At 45.1% G+C, this 18,139-nt stretch overlaps 1 protein-coding gene across 3 annotated transcripts in view; it reads right to left on the reverse strand.

Annotated features, from left to right (window-relative positions):
* Positions 1–18,139, reverse strand: part of LOC132833604 (rootletin-like) — a 97,175-nt gene that overhangs the window by 8,985 nt on the left and 70,051 nt on the right. For all 3 annotated transcript variants that reach the window (XM_060851992.1, XM_060851991.1, XM_060851990.1), the window contains 7 exons: positions 17,538–17,758; positions 14,160–14,280; positions 13,457–13,620; positions 9,402–9,842; positions 6,117–6,266; positions 4,507–4,707; positions 1,042–1,173 (listed from right to left, as the gene is read on the reverse strand). In XM_060851992.1, coding sequence (XP_060707975.1) covers positions 1,042–1,173; positions 4,507–4,707; positions 6,117–6,266; positions 9,402–9,842; positions 13,457–13,620; positions 14,160–14,280; positions 17,538–17,758 — 1,430 coding nt within the window. The remainder of the gene's footprint in view (positions 1–1,041; positions 1,174–4,506; positions 4,708–6,116; positions 6,267–9,401; positions 9,843–13,456; positions 13,621–14,159; positions 14,281–17,537; positions 17,759–18,139) is intronic.

The raw sequence follows: 18,139 nt of genomic DNA on the forward strand, positions 1-18,139 counted from the left end.
GCACATTGTCATTATTCACATAATTTATGGGCCTTGTGGATTGAGTTTAGAGCTAATATTGTAGTTGAACCCAGTCATAATAGCACTGACTGGCTTCTTCCCACATCTGGATGAAATAACACTGGTACCTCACTTCCCCACTTGGCAAATAACCAGTCTCACTCTCCAGAGATTCCCGACTCCAGACACAACTTCCTTAGAGGCTCAAGTGCATGAACATTCACCTCTGTAGCACTCATGGAAATATATAACAATCTCCTTATTCTTTCACACACTCAGCCTAAGAAACATTCACTTCAACACACTCAATAGCTTCACTCTGCCAGCTCCAACAGGTTTCATTTAAGTGCACAAATTCCAAGCTGATGACCAGTTAAGTTCATCCCGATTCATTATTAACTTAAAGCTCCACATCAGGATTGTTTACCAGGGTAAATGATGAAGGCAATCCCCTGGGCCTGGAATGTGGGAGGTGCAAATCAGCCAGGCTTCCTCTATCTATCCATAATTCAATGGCTGCCACTGGAAAATGTGGGAGTGCCTGGTTAGAATAGGATTGGTTTAGCCATGATGCCAGCACACTCAGTCTGGGTGTGGCATGAAGGATGGACATAGTGGTGGAGGGGACAGGAGGGTGGAAGAGTTTGCCAATAGCAACTGGCTCACTTGTAACAAAAATGGCACAACGTCTTCCAGAAAAAAAGGATAAAGAAATGAGGCCAAGGTTAGAGAAACATCAGTTAAAAAAAATAATATAGGTTGACAGTGACAAATGTGGAGTTAAAATCAGTTACACTGACAAGATTAAATGTGCCATTTCTTTCTGGGGCCATTCTCTTGGGTATCAATTGCTCAATGATAGAGTATAACAGAACATGACAACTAGCATGCTCCCAATTAAAGGTGCACTTCAAATTCACATCTAGGTCATGGATGCATTGTCTCGCACTGTTGAACCTGTGCTTGGCCATGTTCATGGTCTATGTCCATGTGACAATTCACTCCCTTCCACACATTTGGCCACTCTGCAATGATTCCTACCTGCAGTTGCTGGGTCTGTCTCTGAGCTTCCACCAGCTCCTGTTCCACAGTCGTCAGTGAACGATCCAGGCGCCCCTTCTCTGCAGATATGCGCAGCGTATCCTCCTCGGTTCGCAGTCTCTCACGCTCCACCTACAACCAGTGGGAGGAGATGGTATAGTATCTGTCTCATGTAAAAGGCTGAAAAACAGCTGGCGGAAAGAAGAACAGGCAACAAGAGGAAACAAGAGGGGGTACAGGTGACTTGGGTCAGTTAGACTCGAAATGTCAGCTCTTTTCTCTCCTTACAGTTGCTGCCAGACCTGCTGAGATTTTCTAGCATTCTCTTTTGGACATGATTATACACTGGGGGCATAGGTTCAAATCCCACCATGGCACCTGTTGCAGTTTAAGTTCAATTAGTAAAATTGGAAATTGAAAGCCGCACTCAGAAATGGTGATTATATTATGGGGCGGCACGGTGGCTCAGTGGTTAGCACTGCTGCCTCACAGCACCAGGGTCCCAGGTTCAATTCCAGCCTCGGGTGACTGTCTGTGTGGAGTTTGCACATTCTCCCTGTGTCAGAGTGGGTTTGCTCTGGGTGCTCCGGTTTCCTCCCACAGTCACAAAGATGTGCAGGTTAGGTGAATTGGCCACGCTAAATTGCCCGTAGTTTTAGGTGCATTAGTCAGAGGGAAATGGGTCTGGGTGGGTTATTCTTTGGAGAGTCGGTGTGGACTGATTGGGCCGAAGGGCCCGTTTCCACATTGTAGGGAATGGAATCATACTTCACCCAGCAGCTTGCAATGATGCAGGACTGCATTCCCTGGAAGGCAGATTTGAATAGTAAGGAGCATTCAAAAGATAATTGGAGAAATGCTAGCAATGGAAGGGAAACAGTGGGGAGCGAGATCAGTGGATAACAGTACAGGCACATGAGAAACACACTGCTGTGGACAAACCCTCACACGTACAGCCGAGTAGGTCCGTTTTATCATTTGCAGTCTCTCTACAGAACCTACTTAAAGCTGTCCAAAAGCTTGAAGATAAAAAAGCCATCTCGTATAGTGCCTACTCATATCAACAGAATGCATATCATACAATTAATTACTTTATTCCATTGACTGTTATGTAGGGAAAAGGGCAGCCCGCAATTTCTCAACAACAGGACATGAAGAATGAGCAGAATGCCTGTTCTGATGTATGCTGAGGGAGGAGTGCTCTCCAGTCCACTGGAGAGGGGCCCTAACACATCCAGATTAAGGAGGAAGGTGTCAGCACCTTGCTTCAATGTTAGATCTGTGAGGATGGTACTGTTAAGAATGCAGCACCCATTCAACTCCGAGATCTCAAGATGCAAAATTGCAAAACGGAGTCTAACACTGAACCACAGAAGGAGCTATCAGGTTGGAAGACCAACAGCTTGGTCAATGAGGAAGGTTTTAGGAAGTGTCTTAAAGGAGGAGAGCAAGACAGAGAAGCAGAGAGGTTTAGGGAGGGAATTCCAGAGTTTGGGGCTCAAGTACCTGAAGATGCCACCACCAATAATAGAGCAACAATGGTTGGGAATGCACAAGAGGCCAGATGTAGAGCAACACAGATGTCACAGAGGGACTGGAGGAGATTACAGAGATAGGGAAGAAAAGATTTGAAAACACAACGAGAACTTTAAAATTAAGACATTGCTGATGGGAAGTCAGTGTAGTTCCGCGATTTCAGCTGATGGTAATACAGGACAAGTCAGATCTCAGGCCTGGCTTGACAGAACACAAGTGTTATTTTTTGCTTAAAGTTAAAAATCACACAACACCAGGTTATAGTCCAACATGTATAATTGGAAGCACACTAGATTTTTTTGTCACAACCACCTCATGGAGGAGTGGCGATCCGAAAGCTAGTGTGCTTCCAATTAAATGTATTGGACTATAACCTGGTGATGTGTGATCTTTAACTTTGTCCACCACAGTCCAACAGCGGCATCTCAAAATCATGACATTTATTTTTTGCAGTTTGGTTACCACACTGGTTAGTCACTGAATATGTTCACATTAGGCTAAAAATGTTCTTTTAAAAAAAAACACAAGTTATTACACAATGGAAAACAAAAACAAAGACACACACACACACACACACACACACACACACTTCAAAAATTAATTGACAAGGATACAAGCAGTTCATTTGGTAATTTTCTATACACTTACTAGATGTGATTTGCTCCCATTACTGTCTCTCCCCGAGAAATACAGACATTGATTACTTTATTGACTTTTTCCAAATTGAGCTTTAAGAGAAGTTACCTAACTGCCAAAACAGTTTGAAGACTTCTTTCCAGCTTTGAAAGTCTATATGCCACAAATTAAATTGTACATCTGCTGGTATGAAAAATCTCTTCTTCACTGAAGCCTGACTACACCCCATTGTTTATTGTCCTGTATGCCAGAAAGGTTCAATTTTGCTGAAGTTTTAAATTTTGTCATTTAACTCCCTTGGGTAGTTTACCTCATCACTTAGATCAAGACAGATGCTTTCTTGGAAATGTTTAAAGTCACTGCTCATAAAAGACTTTCTGACGTCTGAGGGAAAAAAAAACTTTCATTGAATTAAAACCATAAACCCAATTATCTCTACATTAAAATTCAAGCTCAATTCCCAAACAATGATAATATATTATCAACCTCTCTCATAGTGGGTCAGTGAGCACAATTGTTTTTGGGAATAGGAATTGTTGTGAGTTAAGACACAAGTAGTGGAGCTTCGGATGACCTCAGGTTTATGGAGGGTATAATGTGGGAAACCAGCCAGGATTGTGTTGGAATAGTTGAGATTGGAGGTAATAAGCACAAGGATGGGGTTTCAATATCAAATGAGCTAAGACCAGGCAAACTCAAATGATATTATGAAGGTGAAGGTAGATGATTTTATACAGTGTTCTGGTATAACACAATGGTCGTGTTCCTCTGCAATCTCGTGCTACAGGAAAGCGCATTATGAAAAACCTCTGTGGAAAATCGCGCTGTAAAAGATCACTATACCCATTCAGTACAAAGTTCACATTTTCTAAACAGTGTTCAGAAAGCATCAATCATATTATAACCAATTCACACTGACAAAACGTGCATTATATCAGGAAGACTTGTATTGTGGATACGATGACTCGTCCAAGCTCAACCAGAGCTCACGTTCTGCACTGGGACTTACAGAAACAAGAAAAAGCCCAATAAAAACCTCAAATTATGCATCTCTTCCTTCTTCCCAATACCTGGCTTTTGAAACGCATTGGTAGCATCTTCTCAGCACCTCTTGATTATCTCACCTTCTCTCTAACTCTTCCATCTTCCACGTCTCCTATATCGTGATCTTTGTGGCTCCTCAATTAAAATTTAAAAATCACTCATGCACATCTGGTACAGCTCATTCCTCACCTGCTGGTGTATTACAGAAGGCGCTGAATGTGTTTGCAGCCCCTGGGATTTCAGACCCACCTTGTCCAGTGTCTTTTTCAGGGCACTTTTATCCTTCTCCAGACGGACTGACGACCTCTCCAGCTCACGCTTCTCGTTCTCCAGCTGAGCGACAGCGCGCTGCAGGATACTCAGCCGCTCCTGGAGAAGATGTTTCTCCTCCTGAAGTTTCTGAACACTCCGCAGTGTGATCTCGTCTCCTTCCTGACGCTGGTGCAGCATCTGCAGACAACGATCGGAATTGGATAAAATAAACAGGGTCTCACTGGACATTAAAAAAAACCCAAAAGAACTGCAGACGCTGGAATTCAGAAACAAAAACAGAAACAGAAGGTGCCTGGAGAGCTGGCAGGTCTGGCAGTATCTGTATTTACGTTTCTGGTCCAGTGCCCCTTCTCCAGAGGCAGGGTATGAAAGAGAGGGAGAGTGACAGACAGACAAACAGACAGAGAGAGAGAGAGAGAAAGAAAGAGAGGGAGACAGACACACACAGATAGGTGGGGGGGGAAAGAGAGAGAGTAAAAACAAAAGTCGTGAGAGAGAAACAGAAAGAGAGGAAGTAAGGGAGAGAGAAAGAAAGGAAGGAAGAGAGAAAGGAAAAGAGAAAAGAGAGAAAGGAAAACAGAGAGAGACAGAGAATGAGAAAGAGAGACAGAGAGAGAGAGAGAGAGAGAGAGAGAGAGAGAGAGAGAAAGACAGAGAGAGACAGAGCGAAGAGAGAAGGTGGGGAAGGGAGAAGGAAAGTGGAGTTGAAAACACAATCAAATTAGTCACGATGTTGTTGAACAGCAGAGGAGGCTGGAGGGCCTACTGTCACCCATGTGTCCTTCTCAGGCCACCTGTTTGGCCATACCACCACCAAGAAAATATTTTAAAAATTACAAATTTCTAGACCTGAGAAGGACACATGGGTAAGAGAAGGCCCTCCAGCCTGCTCTGCTGTTCAACAACTCCACTTTCCTGCTTGCTCCTCAACTACCCTCAAATCCCTTGTTGGTTCAACTCCGTCTCACTCACTCAGTCTTAAATATATTCAGCCTCCCCTGGTCTCTGGGAAAGAGAATTCCAGAGACTAACAACCCTCAGAGCAATAATTCCTTACCTTTAATGGGTGACCCCTAATTTTTAATAATTCTAGACTCCCACAAAAGGAAAAACATGCTCAGCATCCAGCCTGCCAAGTCCCTTCAGATTCTTATAAGTTTCAGACGTCACTCTTCTACTCGTCATGAGGAATAGGCCAATACCTCTTAACACTTCTTCATAAAAGATAACCCTTCCTCCCAGAAATTAGTCGAATGAACCTTCTCCAGCTGCTTCTAATGCAATAATATCCTTTCTTAAGTAAGGAGACTAGTGGATGGTTGTCCAGATGTGGTTTCACTAAGGTCCTGTAAGCTGCAACCACACTTCCCTACTTTTATATTCCCCTTATAATAAAAATCAACACTGCTTCCTCATCACTTTCTATTATTTTGAGATTCATGTTCCAATACTCCCAGATCCCTTTGTACCACGGAGTTCCGCACTCCTCCTCCATCTAAATAAAACATCACGTCCATAAATGCCCGAGTACAAATACAAAATTCAACCCTTTAAAGGAAGGTAGAACGTCATAGTAAGGTACAAACCTCCTGATGTTTTTGGAGCTGACATTCCAGCTCCACCCGCTGTTGCTCCCCATCGTGCTGCTCGGTCTGAAGGGCCTGGACCCTGTCCGACAGGAGGCTGTTCTGTTTCTTTGTCTCACTAAGAGCTTGACGTGCTGCCTCCAGACGTTCCTGCCGAAAAACAAAAGGGAATTCAACGCTTACCTTCGGTCCATGCACAGACTGGAACTAGATTAGATGAAGGTTCCTGGGTTACAAGGTTCTTCGAAGAGGCTTGCAGTCACCCTCTGCCTAGCAATTCCTGCTCCCGAGTTAACTTTGGCCGATCATCGTCCCCCTCCTGTTTTGAGGGATAGTGCACAGGGCAACACTTGAACAGAATTGGTGGTCATTTCACATGCTCGGGTCCTAAGAGGTTTATGACAGCACATGGTTTGACCCCAGAGTGTATCTCTGTGCCCACCTCAGTTCTGCCTGCACAGCTCATGGCTGCTGGGATTGGTGCTCACCATGACCAGCAACCGCAAAGGAGGCTGCTGACAGGAAGCAGGCCCTGCTGAGGGGTCAGGGCACTAATTTTTGAGAGAAGGAGTAAGATTTGCAAGGGGCCAGCTCCTTCTGTGAGCCACAGGGTGCATGATCAGGAACCCATATGCCAGATGCCAGCTTTTAAATTGGCAGCTCCCCACTTGACGTCAGCTTGCCTCAGCACTAATAGAATACCGGCAGTGACGGGATATTAATCGGTATCAAGGCAGAAACACCATTCTTAATCCTCCCCGCTCCTGAAAACGACATGGAGCCAGGCAATAGATGGGACACAGTATTCCACTGCTCTCCTGCAGCTCTTGTCCCTCCCAATTGTATAGTCCCTCATGCCTACCAATCTCTTTCTGAAGGTAGAATTAAGTTCTGTTCATGGCTTCACTCCGCCAGCTCCACCTTCCCTCCCATTCCCAATCTTCCTTATTCCTGTACAGGTGTGCCCTCTGTATCCGCGGATAACATGCTCCAAGGCCTACAGCAAGTGCCCGAAACTGTGGATAGTAGCAAACCCTGTGATTTAAATGGGAAACCTACTTCCCCGGCAACCCCCTGGAATTATTTCTGGAATACTCCATGTAATATTTTCGAGTCACGGTAAACCACCATTAACTGAAACTGCGGAAAACGAATCCACGGATATGGGGGGGGGGGTTCTACATTCCCAGCTCTGCCTGAACTCTAACCGTCCTCCTCCTCATACCCCTCACTCAACCAATTCTCCGCTGGCTCATCATGTTCCCTTTAAGCGGTGCATGTGCAGAAGGTCTCGCAGAGACCATTTACAAGCGTGTGTGCTTGGCACTTGAGCTGCCCAGAGAAGAAAACAGGGAGGGAACACTGATCCCAGCCCAGCTGCTTTATATAGCTTAGGTGATGAATCTGCATTGTATGTCTGGTAAGGAACTCTAATGAGGAAGCAGTCCCTGGAGCTCAGTGGTGTAACTCAATCAGCACAGCTATTCTGCTGCCTGAGATGTCAGCTCCCTGGTACGGTGACAGTCCTTCCCAGTGCCAAGTGCAAACATATAATTGTTGTTACAGACACACAGACTGTCAGGTACACACATATACATGTGCACACACATATTATTATACCCAAAACATGGCCTTTTGAGGAATTACTGCATCTTTGTTTAAACAAATATTAGTAGTAAAGTCAAACTTGGTCCACAATGCTCTAACAGTGACAAGTACAACAGCAGCTCACCTTTAACCTGCCTTTAGTAGACATGGAGTATTTTCTTATTTAATACTTCTCAGCAGTTTAGACTGTTGTTTTCTCTTTAACCTAACCCTCTGCAGTCAAAGGGGAAGTCAATCCCACCAAGTGTATCTTTCTGAAGGAACACCTTCAGAATTCAATGAGGGGGGGCTTTGGTGAGTGCTCAGCTTTTCCTGGGCACGAAGCCAGTCTGTGAGCTGTTACAGGCCAGATATTTTGCCAGGGAGAGATAGGAAACACGTGTGTTACTAACTCAGACATCGGGGCATGTTCAGACTCCAGAAGAGATTGAAACAATGAACAAGCTGGAAGGTGGAGTGAACGGGAAGGCAACAAATCCTGACATTGAGAGACCCTGCCTATAAGTGCACATTAATCTTAATTACTGGGAAGAAAATCAGAAGTTAAAAACTTACCCTACAGAAACAGGTCTATGACTGTATTTATTCTCCAGATTATCCTCCACTCACCCTACTTCATCTAATTCTGTCAGCTCTGCCCTCTGGCTGCATTTATATAGCACCTTTCATGATATTCCTCACAGAATCTCACAGTCAATGATGGAATCTTACAAGTGTAGTTGTTTTTGGAAACAAACATGGCCACTATAATTTGAACATAATAAGGTCCCAGAAACAGAAAGTGAGATGAATAATGAGATAAACTTGTTTTTGATGGTGTTACTTGAAGAGGAAAGCGCCATTCAAAGTGTCCAAACAAAATAAAAAGCAACCTTTGTCACACCACGGCTCTGTAGATCTGTGAATAGAAAGGAAATGAGTAGAAGAGAAGATGGAAAGGGAGATAGGAGGCAGATATGATTGGGGGGCAAGTCACTTGGAGAAGAGAGGGGGAATGAAGGATGGAGGGTAGAGATAGAAAAGAAAAGGTTAAGGAGTTCTTTTTAGTCATTCACGGGATGAGGGCATCGCTGGCTAGGCCCAGCAATTATTGCCCATCCCAGAGGGCATGTTAAGAGTCAATCGCAATACTCTGGCTGTGGAGTCATATGTAGGCCAGACTGGGTAAGGATGGCAGCTTTCTTCCCTAAAGGACATTAATGGACCAAGTGAATTTTTCCAACAATTGATTCACGGTCATCATTAGACTCTTAACTCCAGATGTTTACTGAATTCCACCATCAGCCATGGCAGGATTGGAACTCATGTCTTCGGACATTCCCTCAGTTGCTGGATTTAAAGTCCAGCAGTAACAGCACTAGGCTGTCACCTCCCCTTAATACACAGATGCAGAGAATTCAAAGAGAGCGTACAGGATGAAGGAGAAGGAAAATGAAAGAGAGGACAGGGAGGATGGAGAATAACATCTCAGGAATATTGGAGTGTTTCGATAGTAAAGTAACTGAGACTGCCCCTCAAAATAGAAAAGAAGTTCCTTATTAAATAAAGACTCGCACTCTTAGCAGCTAGTTCTGGGGCAGGTCAGGGTGAACTCTGTGTTGAATGTAAGACAGAGAGCCTTGTTTTGGGTGTGTATAGTGAGGGTGCCCCAGGCAGTGTAACAACGCAGGCATTCACCTGCAGGATACGTCGGTCATGCTCACTGCTACTTAGTGCTTTCTGCAGCTGCGCCACCTTGTCCTGGAGCACGGATGTACCCACTGCCCTGTCAGACAGCAGCAGCGACAGGCTCTGCACTTTGTCTTTCAGGTGGCTTTCCCCTTCCTCGGATTTGGTGAGCGAGGCATTCAGCCGATCCACAGTCAGCTGCAGGCTGTTGGCCTTGGCCTGGCTGTCCGCCACCTGCCTTTGCAGGGTGTCTATGCGATCTTGAAGAGCCTGGACCTCTGTCTCCCGATCACTGGCCACCAACTTCATCCTCTGCAGCTCTCCCTCCAGCGACCGGCGAGTCAGCTCCAGCTTGGTGGCCCGACTCTCGGAGGCGTCGAGGAATTCCTTCAGTTTGCGCTTGTCGCTCTCCAGCTTGGCCTCGTTTGCCTTCATTTTGCTCAATTTTTCCTGTGGGAATAACACAAGGAGTGAATGAATCGATGGAAGGTGGAAGAGCGCAGTACTGTTTATCACCTCTTACAGTTCAATTGGTGCTGGGCCTGCACTCAATCAGCCTCAGAATCAGAAAGGTTTGGGCTCATGTTCCACCACAGGGATCTAAGCACACAATCTGGCCTGAATGAAGGACCGTTGCCATTATCATGCACATGATGAGGACAGTTTCTGTTCTCAACACTGTTTGGGTCACTTGCTGTCTTTCACTGTTAAAGCTGGTGTTCGAATCTCTGCTACCCCAATGCAATCTTGTATCAAGTCCATTCACCCATTATGCCTGACCCATGTTGGCTCCCATTACAGCAAAATGCCAGATTTCAAATTCTTAATCTTGCATTCAGCTGCCTTCCCGGTTTTGCCCCTTCCAACGTCTGAAATCTCCTCCAGCCCTACAATTGTTTCTCTCCCCATTTCAAATGCTCCGATCCATCTTGTGTATCCCTCACTTCCCTCTGCCTTCCCAATGGCCGCTGTGCCTCAGCAGTCCAGCTTCCATAGCAGGAGGATTCTCTCCTTCAACATCTTTGCTCCAAATCTTTCCCTGGGCCCTTAAAGTGTTCCCTAAAACCTAGCCGCTTGTCAAAGCCTCTTGGTCAACTGTCCCATTTCTGGCTGTGTGGGCCGGAGTCATTTTTGTCTCAAGTGCACTGCTGTGGAACATTCTGGAATGTTCGACACTCTTCAAGTTGACAAGCAGTGCATGTTTCATTGCTGTCGACAGTAAAGTAACAATGAGAGCAGGTACCAGAGAGTAACCTGGCTATGTCAGGACAGGGCCTGGGTCTGTGAGGCTTAGTAACTTTAACAGGTACTTCATGAGGTGATAACAACTGGGTATTAACTCAAGCTCTAATTTCCTTCTCCATATAACCACGGACTCCCCCTTCCACCTTCACATTCTCTTCCGATGGTCCACACCACCCACCCTCCTCCTGTCTATCAGCACAGCCAGCAGTGGATTATGTAATTCTCTGACCAATAAGCATTCATTGTAGACAACACAAGAGTGGGATACAGGCATTAGCATGGCTAGCTGCTGTGAGCTATTTTACATGTGTTTGCAGCCCATTCCCCACCAGTCCCTATGCCCCATTATCCTCATCTAGAAGGCTGCCACCCTCCCCCTCCTCCCATGTAACCACTTGCTGCCTACCAGACCTGTGCCAAGCACTAATTGCCAAGAGAAATGTGGAGAGTTCTCCCGTTCTGCAGCCACTGCATGTGCCCTCAGTCCAAGTATTAGTCAGTTAAATCCAGAATTTCTTGCACGATTAATTGGGATTAGAGTGGCTCCCTCAGACACCAAGAGCCACAGTCTCTTCAGGGATATCTTAGAGGATGTCCCATTACATTCCCTCAGTAATCAGAAATGCTGTGGTCTAGAATTTCCTAATCCTTCGCCATCTCCTCCCTTGTTTGTCTCAACGATATCTCGATCATTAAGGATACAATCCTGGGCAATGGAGTGACCTTTTATTCTGCTCCTAACCCTGCAGAGAAGATTCCAGTTGCCCTGAGGGGTTTTATCCGGTTATTATACTGTGGGTTGAAAAGGGCCTTTTCACACCCAGCCTCATTTTATTCTTTATTTTTGTAAGTCTCAGCAATTTTGTAACCTTATGTTTTTTTTTCCATTATCAACCAACACCCTCCCAATTTCCACACTTCAGGCAATTCTTCCATCTGTTAAGGCCTGGAGATCGATTCTTTATCCCTCACTAGTTTTCTCTTCTGCTCTCCTTGAAGTGACATTTGCCGAAGGTCTGATTCCATGGATAACATACAGCATTTGGAACCCATTTAAGTGGCCCGGAAAGTGGCTAAATTAAGATGCGGTTGAGGAAATCCCATCTGAGCTTGATGTTGGATCTATCCAAAGGATAGATGGATGTGTGGATATCACTGACTAGGCCAGCAGTTATTGCCCAACCTGTGGGTCTGGAGTTACTTGTAGGCCAGACCAGGTAAGGATGGCAGATTTCCTTTCTTAAAGGGCATTAGTGAATGAGGTGGATTTTGATGACAATTTACATGGTGGCCATTACGCTGGCTTTTCATTCCAAATTTTTATTGAATCCAAATGTCACCATCAAACATTCTGGGTTTCAAACCCAGCTCATTAGTCTGGGGCTCCAACACCTAGTCGTGATATTAGCATTACACCAGTGCCTCTTAGAATCCCTATAGTATGGAAGCAGGCCATTCTGCCCATCACGTCCACATCGACTGTCCGAAGAGCATCCCACCCAGACTCACCCTACAACCCCACAGTTCCCACAGCCAATCCACTTAATTTAACATGGCCAATGTACCTAACCTGCACACCTTTGGACTGAGAGAGGAAACCCACAGAGACACTGGGAGAATGTGCAAACTCCATACAGACAGTCGCCTGAGGGCAGAATCAAACCTGGGTCCCTGGTTCTGTGAGGCAGCAATGCTAACCACTGAGCCACCATGTCACCCACAGTGGTTATCCTTGCTGCCGACTGCTAGAGCTGTCTACCTTGGATTGGCCAGAAGCTCTCATTGGTTGGCGTATCTCCCTTCAGACAGCCTGATTGGTGGAAGATACAGCAGGCCATACTGTGGAAGCTCAGGCTTGGTGCCTTGTTATTCTTTCAGCAAGTGAGTAGGATGCAACGACACTGGAAGCTCCTAGCCACAATGACAATTCCAGAAACTACCTTTTTACTCCTGATTTATCTAATTAATTCCAGTTTTCATAGTGAGATTTGAACTCACATCTCCAGATCATTAGCCCAGGTCTCTGGAGTGTGGAAGGTAAGCAACTATGTTCCATGCTTTGGATCAAAAGTGGATTTTCCCAAGTGGACATCCGGTCATTAATGTCAGAATTAGACTAACAACTGGATCCCTACTGACTACACTTCAAAAGTACTTGATTGACTCTGAAGCTCTCTGGGACATCCCCAGGTACAGCAGGTACTAGATAAACAGGATTTTGCCTACTTGCCATTTAAAGAATTGGCTGGCATGGTGGCTCAGTGGTTAGCACTGCTGCCGCTCAGCGCCAGGGACCTCGGTTCAATCCCAACCTCTGGTGCCCATCTGGGTGGAGTGTGCACATTCTCCCCATGTTTGCATGGGTTTCCTCTCACAGTCCAAAGATATGCAGGTTAGGTGGATTGACCATGGTGAATGTGGGTTAATAGGGATAGGGTGGAGAACTGGGTCTGGATGGGATGCTCTTCAGAGGGTCAGTGCAGATTGAATTCGGCTGGATGGCCTCTTTCCACACTGTCTGGATTGTATGAACTTAAATTCTCTTCCAATTGGACTGGCTGGTTAGGGTCACCGCAAACAATTGGCTGCTTTATTTCACAATTACACTTCCCAAAGTACTTTATGGTCTGTAAAGCACTCTGGGATGTCCCTGCGGTGATGTAAGGTGTTATATAAAAGCAAGTCATTCTCCCTGTAGATATGCCTGTGCACAGCAATGAGTTAACATCTTCAGCAGAGGAGTGAAGAGGAAGCTGGAAACCAATTTTTTATTCAGTTTCACAAGGAACAGGCAGTGGTTAACTGAAGGAGCGCTTCACCTGTGTGTTTCGCCGGTCACCATCAGCAGACTGGATGGTTCTCTCCAGTGTTGCAATCTTTTCAAGCAGCGCTTTGCGTTCTCGTTCATTCCGACGGATTGCCTCCTCCTGCAGCGCGAGTGCAGACTGAGCGCTGGTCAGGCGTCCATCAATGCCCCGCTTGCCTAGAAACAGGAGAGTGCCACCCACGGTCAGTGCCATCCTCAACAACCGCTCAACTGTCTCACTGCTGTTGGCATCTTGGCTCAGTGATGCAGTCAACCTTAGCCTCACTCACCCTGTCCACCCTTTCTGGAAAGGACGTACTGGGAGGCCATTCAGCCCCTTGAATCTGTTCCATCAGACACATAGATCAGTCTGCATCTTAACTCCATCTACTCACCTTAGTTCAGGAACACTTAATACACTTGTCTCACAAAAATTTATTAATTGCATTTCAAAATCTCCAGAGCATCTTGGCATGAAGAGTTCTGGATTTCCACACCCCTTGATATGTAGAAATCCTTCCTGGAAGTCTAATTGAAGAATAGCTCCCCAATGCAGGTGTCAGGAATAAGTCACTCATTCACCTGCCACTAGAGAGGCCAGGCACACACCACTTGGATTTATTCTGGGATGGACCACAGGATATTTAGAATGGATAAGTGTTTTAAATAATTTCCACCCCGAGTCAATCCATGTTTGAGATTAGTTTAGGACTGACCTTCCTCGCATTCGTCCAATGATTTCTGCAGCTGCTGTAAGCGAGTGTTGACATTGTCCTGATCAAACTCCATCTCCCTCAGATGTCTATTCAAGTTAGAAACCTGAATGTGTGCTTCATCCTGAGTGGGAAAAATGACAGAATTAGCTAGAGAGGTGGCATCCTGAGAGAAAGGGGAAAACTAAATGAACAAACAATGATTGATTTGAAAATGATGACCCACGCTACAGCAGGACCTACTTGGAACACACAGCCAGTTGGTTAGTCTTTGAAAGACTGGTGCTTGCCTCAGCTGTAATCTCTGGTGGTGGCCCTGATGAAGCAATGTGCTGAAATGGTTTTCCCCCTTTGTCTTTCAGACACTGCCGAGCCTGTAGTGTTGTTGTAGATGGAGATTTCTTGTGGCACCCTGGGAGGGTTGCCTGACCTTGATATCCTGATCCTTCAATGGCTACAAGGCACCGGGCTGGCGCAGTCTCACAAAGTTGACACTTTTGTGATTCCTTTTCAAATTTCTGACTTTAAATAAAGCACTAGGTGCAGGAGTTGGCCAGTCGGCTCTTCAAGCCTGTATTACCATTTCATATGATCATGGCTGACCATGCAATTTCATCAGTATCCCATTCCCGCTTTCTCTCCATACCCCTCGAGCCCTTTAGCTGCAAGGGCCATGTTCAGCTCACTCTTGAATGCATCTAATGAACTGACCTCAACAGCTTTCTCTGGGAGAGAATTCCACAGGGTCACAACTCTGAGTGAAGAAATTCTTCCTCATCTCAGTCCTGAATGGCTTGGCCTTTATTCTTAGACTGTGACCCCTAGATCTTGACTTCCCTGGCTTCAGAAACACTCTTCCTGCATCTAGCTTGTCCAGTCCCATCAGGATTTTAGATCCCCTCTCATTCTTCTAAATTCCAGCAAGAACAAGCCCAGTCAATCCAGTCTTTCTTCCTATGGCAGTCTTGCCATCCTGGGTATCAGTCTAGTTTGCCTTCGCTGGACTCCCTCAATGGCAAGAATGTCCTTCCTTTGACTAGGAAACCACAACTACATATAATAATCAAGGTGTGGCCTCTCCAAAGCCCTGGATAACTGCAGCAAGACATCCCTACTCCTATACTGATTATTGTTGACCACCCAGTGGGTGGTCAGGGCTATCTACCTATCTAGTAATGTTTATGGACAACCTGCTAGGACATTTCTGACAAATTTCAATGTCAATGTTCTGATTGATTACCGCATAATTCCACACATCATCTTGCTTTGCTACTCAGTTGACCAGATCTCGTGAATTTCAACAGGATCTTGTGATTTTGGTGGGCTGTCCACCTAGAGCTTAAATAATTGATAGCAAGACAGAGGAACATTGGTCTAGGATTGTTATACCAAACCACATGCAACACAAACAAGATGATTCACATTCAGACAGACACAAGCAGCTCTCAGGTTCTGGGGATTATCAAAGCCGAGTTTTCCAGGGACCCAATTCCACCAATCATTGCTCATGGTATGTGAGTGTTGCTGGGATATGCCTAAATGTGACCCCACCCCCCGAAGCACTGTGGTTTACTATTAACTGCCCTCTGGGGTGAGCAATAAATAGCAACCCAGTTTCAGCAGTGGCCACATCCAACAAATGAATTTTTCAAAAAAATCAACATTCCCTTTACCACTTTTGCTGATTATTGAGAGTAGACGAATAGAAGAGTTGGTGGTAGGGCTGGTATCCTGTTTTTTTGTGGTTGGGCAGTTTTCCACATTGTTGGGTAGCTGTACAGGAACAGCTCGCCCCAAAGTGCATGTGTTATCTGCTACAAAGAGTCAGAGTCATACAACATGGAAACAGATCCTTTGGTCCAACTAGTCCAAACCAACCATCACCCCGAAACTAAACTAGTCTCTGGAATCTATAAGTCAGAGGGTTGGAGAAGCTTCATAACATGCTCCAATTTTTTAAAAAATCTGTTTAATCTCCTCTATGGATTAAAACACTCCCAAACCTGAGATAACATTCCTTCTACTACCAACATTTTTTGCAGATTTAAAAATTATTCACAGTTACAGCAAACTTGCAATACAGAAAGAGGCCATTCAGTCCAACTGTTTGATGCTAGTGATAGCCTTCAATCACTTCACTTCACTCATCAACATACCCTCTAGTCCTTTTTCCTTCATACATTTAATGAACTGCTCCTTACATATATGATTAGATTCCCTACAATGTGGAAACAGGCCCTTCGGCCCAACTAGTCCACACCGACCCTCTGAAGAGTAACCCACCCAGACCCATTCCCCCTGACTATTGCACCTAACTCTACGGGCAATTTAGTATGACCAATTCAGCTGACCTGCACATCTTTGGACTGTGGGAGGAAACCGGAGCACCCAGAGGAAACCCATGCAGACACGGGGAGAATGTGCAAACCTGGCACTCAGATAGGGCTTGCCCCAAGGACAAACTGACTACCTTTGGATGAAAGTGTGGACCCCAATCCTAAGATTTCTTTAAAGGATCTGTCAGCTCTGGGAGATGAGGTAAATTGACATTTTTTAAAAAGAACATTATGGCCTGTTTTATTGCAAATGTCCGTTAGCCGTTTTCAAACATTGTAGATTTTATCTGTTGTTGAAGTGGAATTGTCATGGCTAACAAAATGTGAGCAGTGTTTTCAAAGCAGGTTGATGGATGTATTTTGCCTTGAATCCCCTCTAAGATGGGGACTTTTAATAATAAGGCTTTTTTTCAGTTTTATAGTTATTGAGCATTAACCAGCTGGATAAAAGTCTCAAGGAAGAGCTGCTTAATTGTAATAGCGTGAGTCAAAAATTACACAATACCTACCGGGTTGTAATCCAACAGGTTGGATTATAAAGCACAAGCTTGTGGTTTCAAATAAACCTGTTGGACCATAACCCTGTGTCATGTGATTTTTGACTGTGCCCACACTGATACATCCACATTGTAATAACTTTAAGTTAACACAGTTTGGTGGAGGCATGCACTCTGTTGAGTGTTTTATTTACTTGACCTTATTGGATTGTATTGTGTTCACTAGTTTTCTAGTGGAAGCATCTCTGCATCTAACAAAATAAACCTCCTCACAATTTCAACCTATCAGCTCAGCCCATTCATTTCTGAAGAAAAGAGCCCAAGTTCATTCTTTCTTGGTAGTGGTAACCTTCAAGTCTGCTATCATCCCTTTAATGTTTGTTAAACCTAATCAATTACCTCTAAACCAATCACTGACTTGGTTCCATCCTTAACCAACTTTACTCACTACACTTATTACTGATCTGACCTGCTCATGCATGACCACTTCATGCTTCACTCAGTACTGGCAGTGCGAATGGTGAGGGGTATCCCACCTTCAGCCTTACCCGGTCCCTCTGTGTGTCTCTCAGCTCCTGAAGGAATTCTCGCAGTGCTGTCCGAACCACTTCCGGGTCAATGTCGGCCACAAGTTGCTCACTGCGGGTCGGAGAGATGGAACGTTCGGGTGATGCAGAGCGGGATGTGGTGTTGCGCTCAGGGGTCCCAGTCTGAGGAATTGGATTGCCATGGCCACTGTCCACTGTCGTAGTAAAAGTGCTGTCAAAACCTGAAATCACACAATACACAACAGATGACAGTGTGGCTCGATGGGTTGTGCTCTCACCTTTGAGTCAGAAGGTACTGGGTTTGAGTTCCACATGAGTTCATAACACTGCAGCCTGCTATTGAGAGTGCTGCAGCTTTGGGGGTGTTTTGCCCTCTGAGGTGGCTGTAAAAGATGCATTATTTAAAAAAAAAGAGAGTAAAGTGTTTACCACATTGCTGTTTGTGGGAATTTACTGCACATAAATTGCTTAATGTAAAACTTCCATGTTGGATCATCTTGATATCACAAAAGATGATATGTGAATGCCAACTCTTATAAGCTAATTTTCTAGTAGTGTTCCTTTTTCTTCAATCCATTACAGAGCACCAGCCATCTCTCCAT

The sequence above is a fragment of the Hemiscyllium ocellatum genome, chromosome 37 (genome assembly GCF_020745735.1).
Source record: "Hemiscyllium ocellatum isolate sHemOce1 chromosome 37, sHemOce1.pat.X.cur, whole genome shotgun sequence".
Lineage (NCBI taxonomy): Eukaryota > Metazoa > Chordata > Chondrichthyes > Orectolobiformes > Hemiscylliidae > Hemiscyllium > Hemiscyllium ocellatum.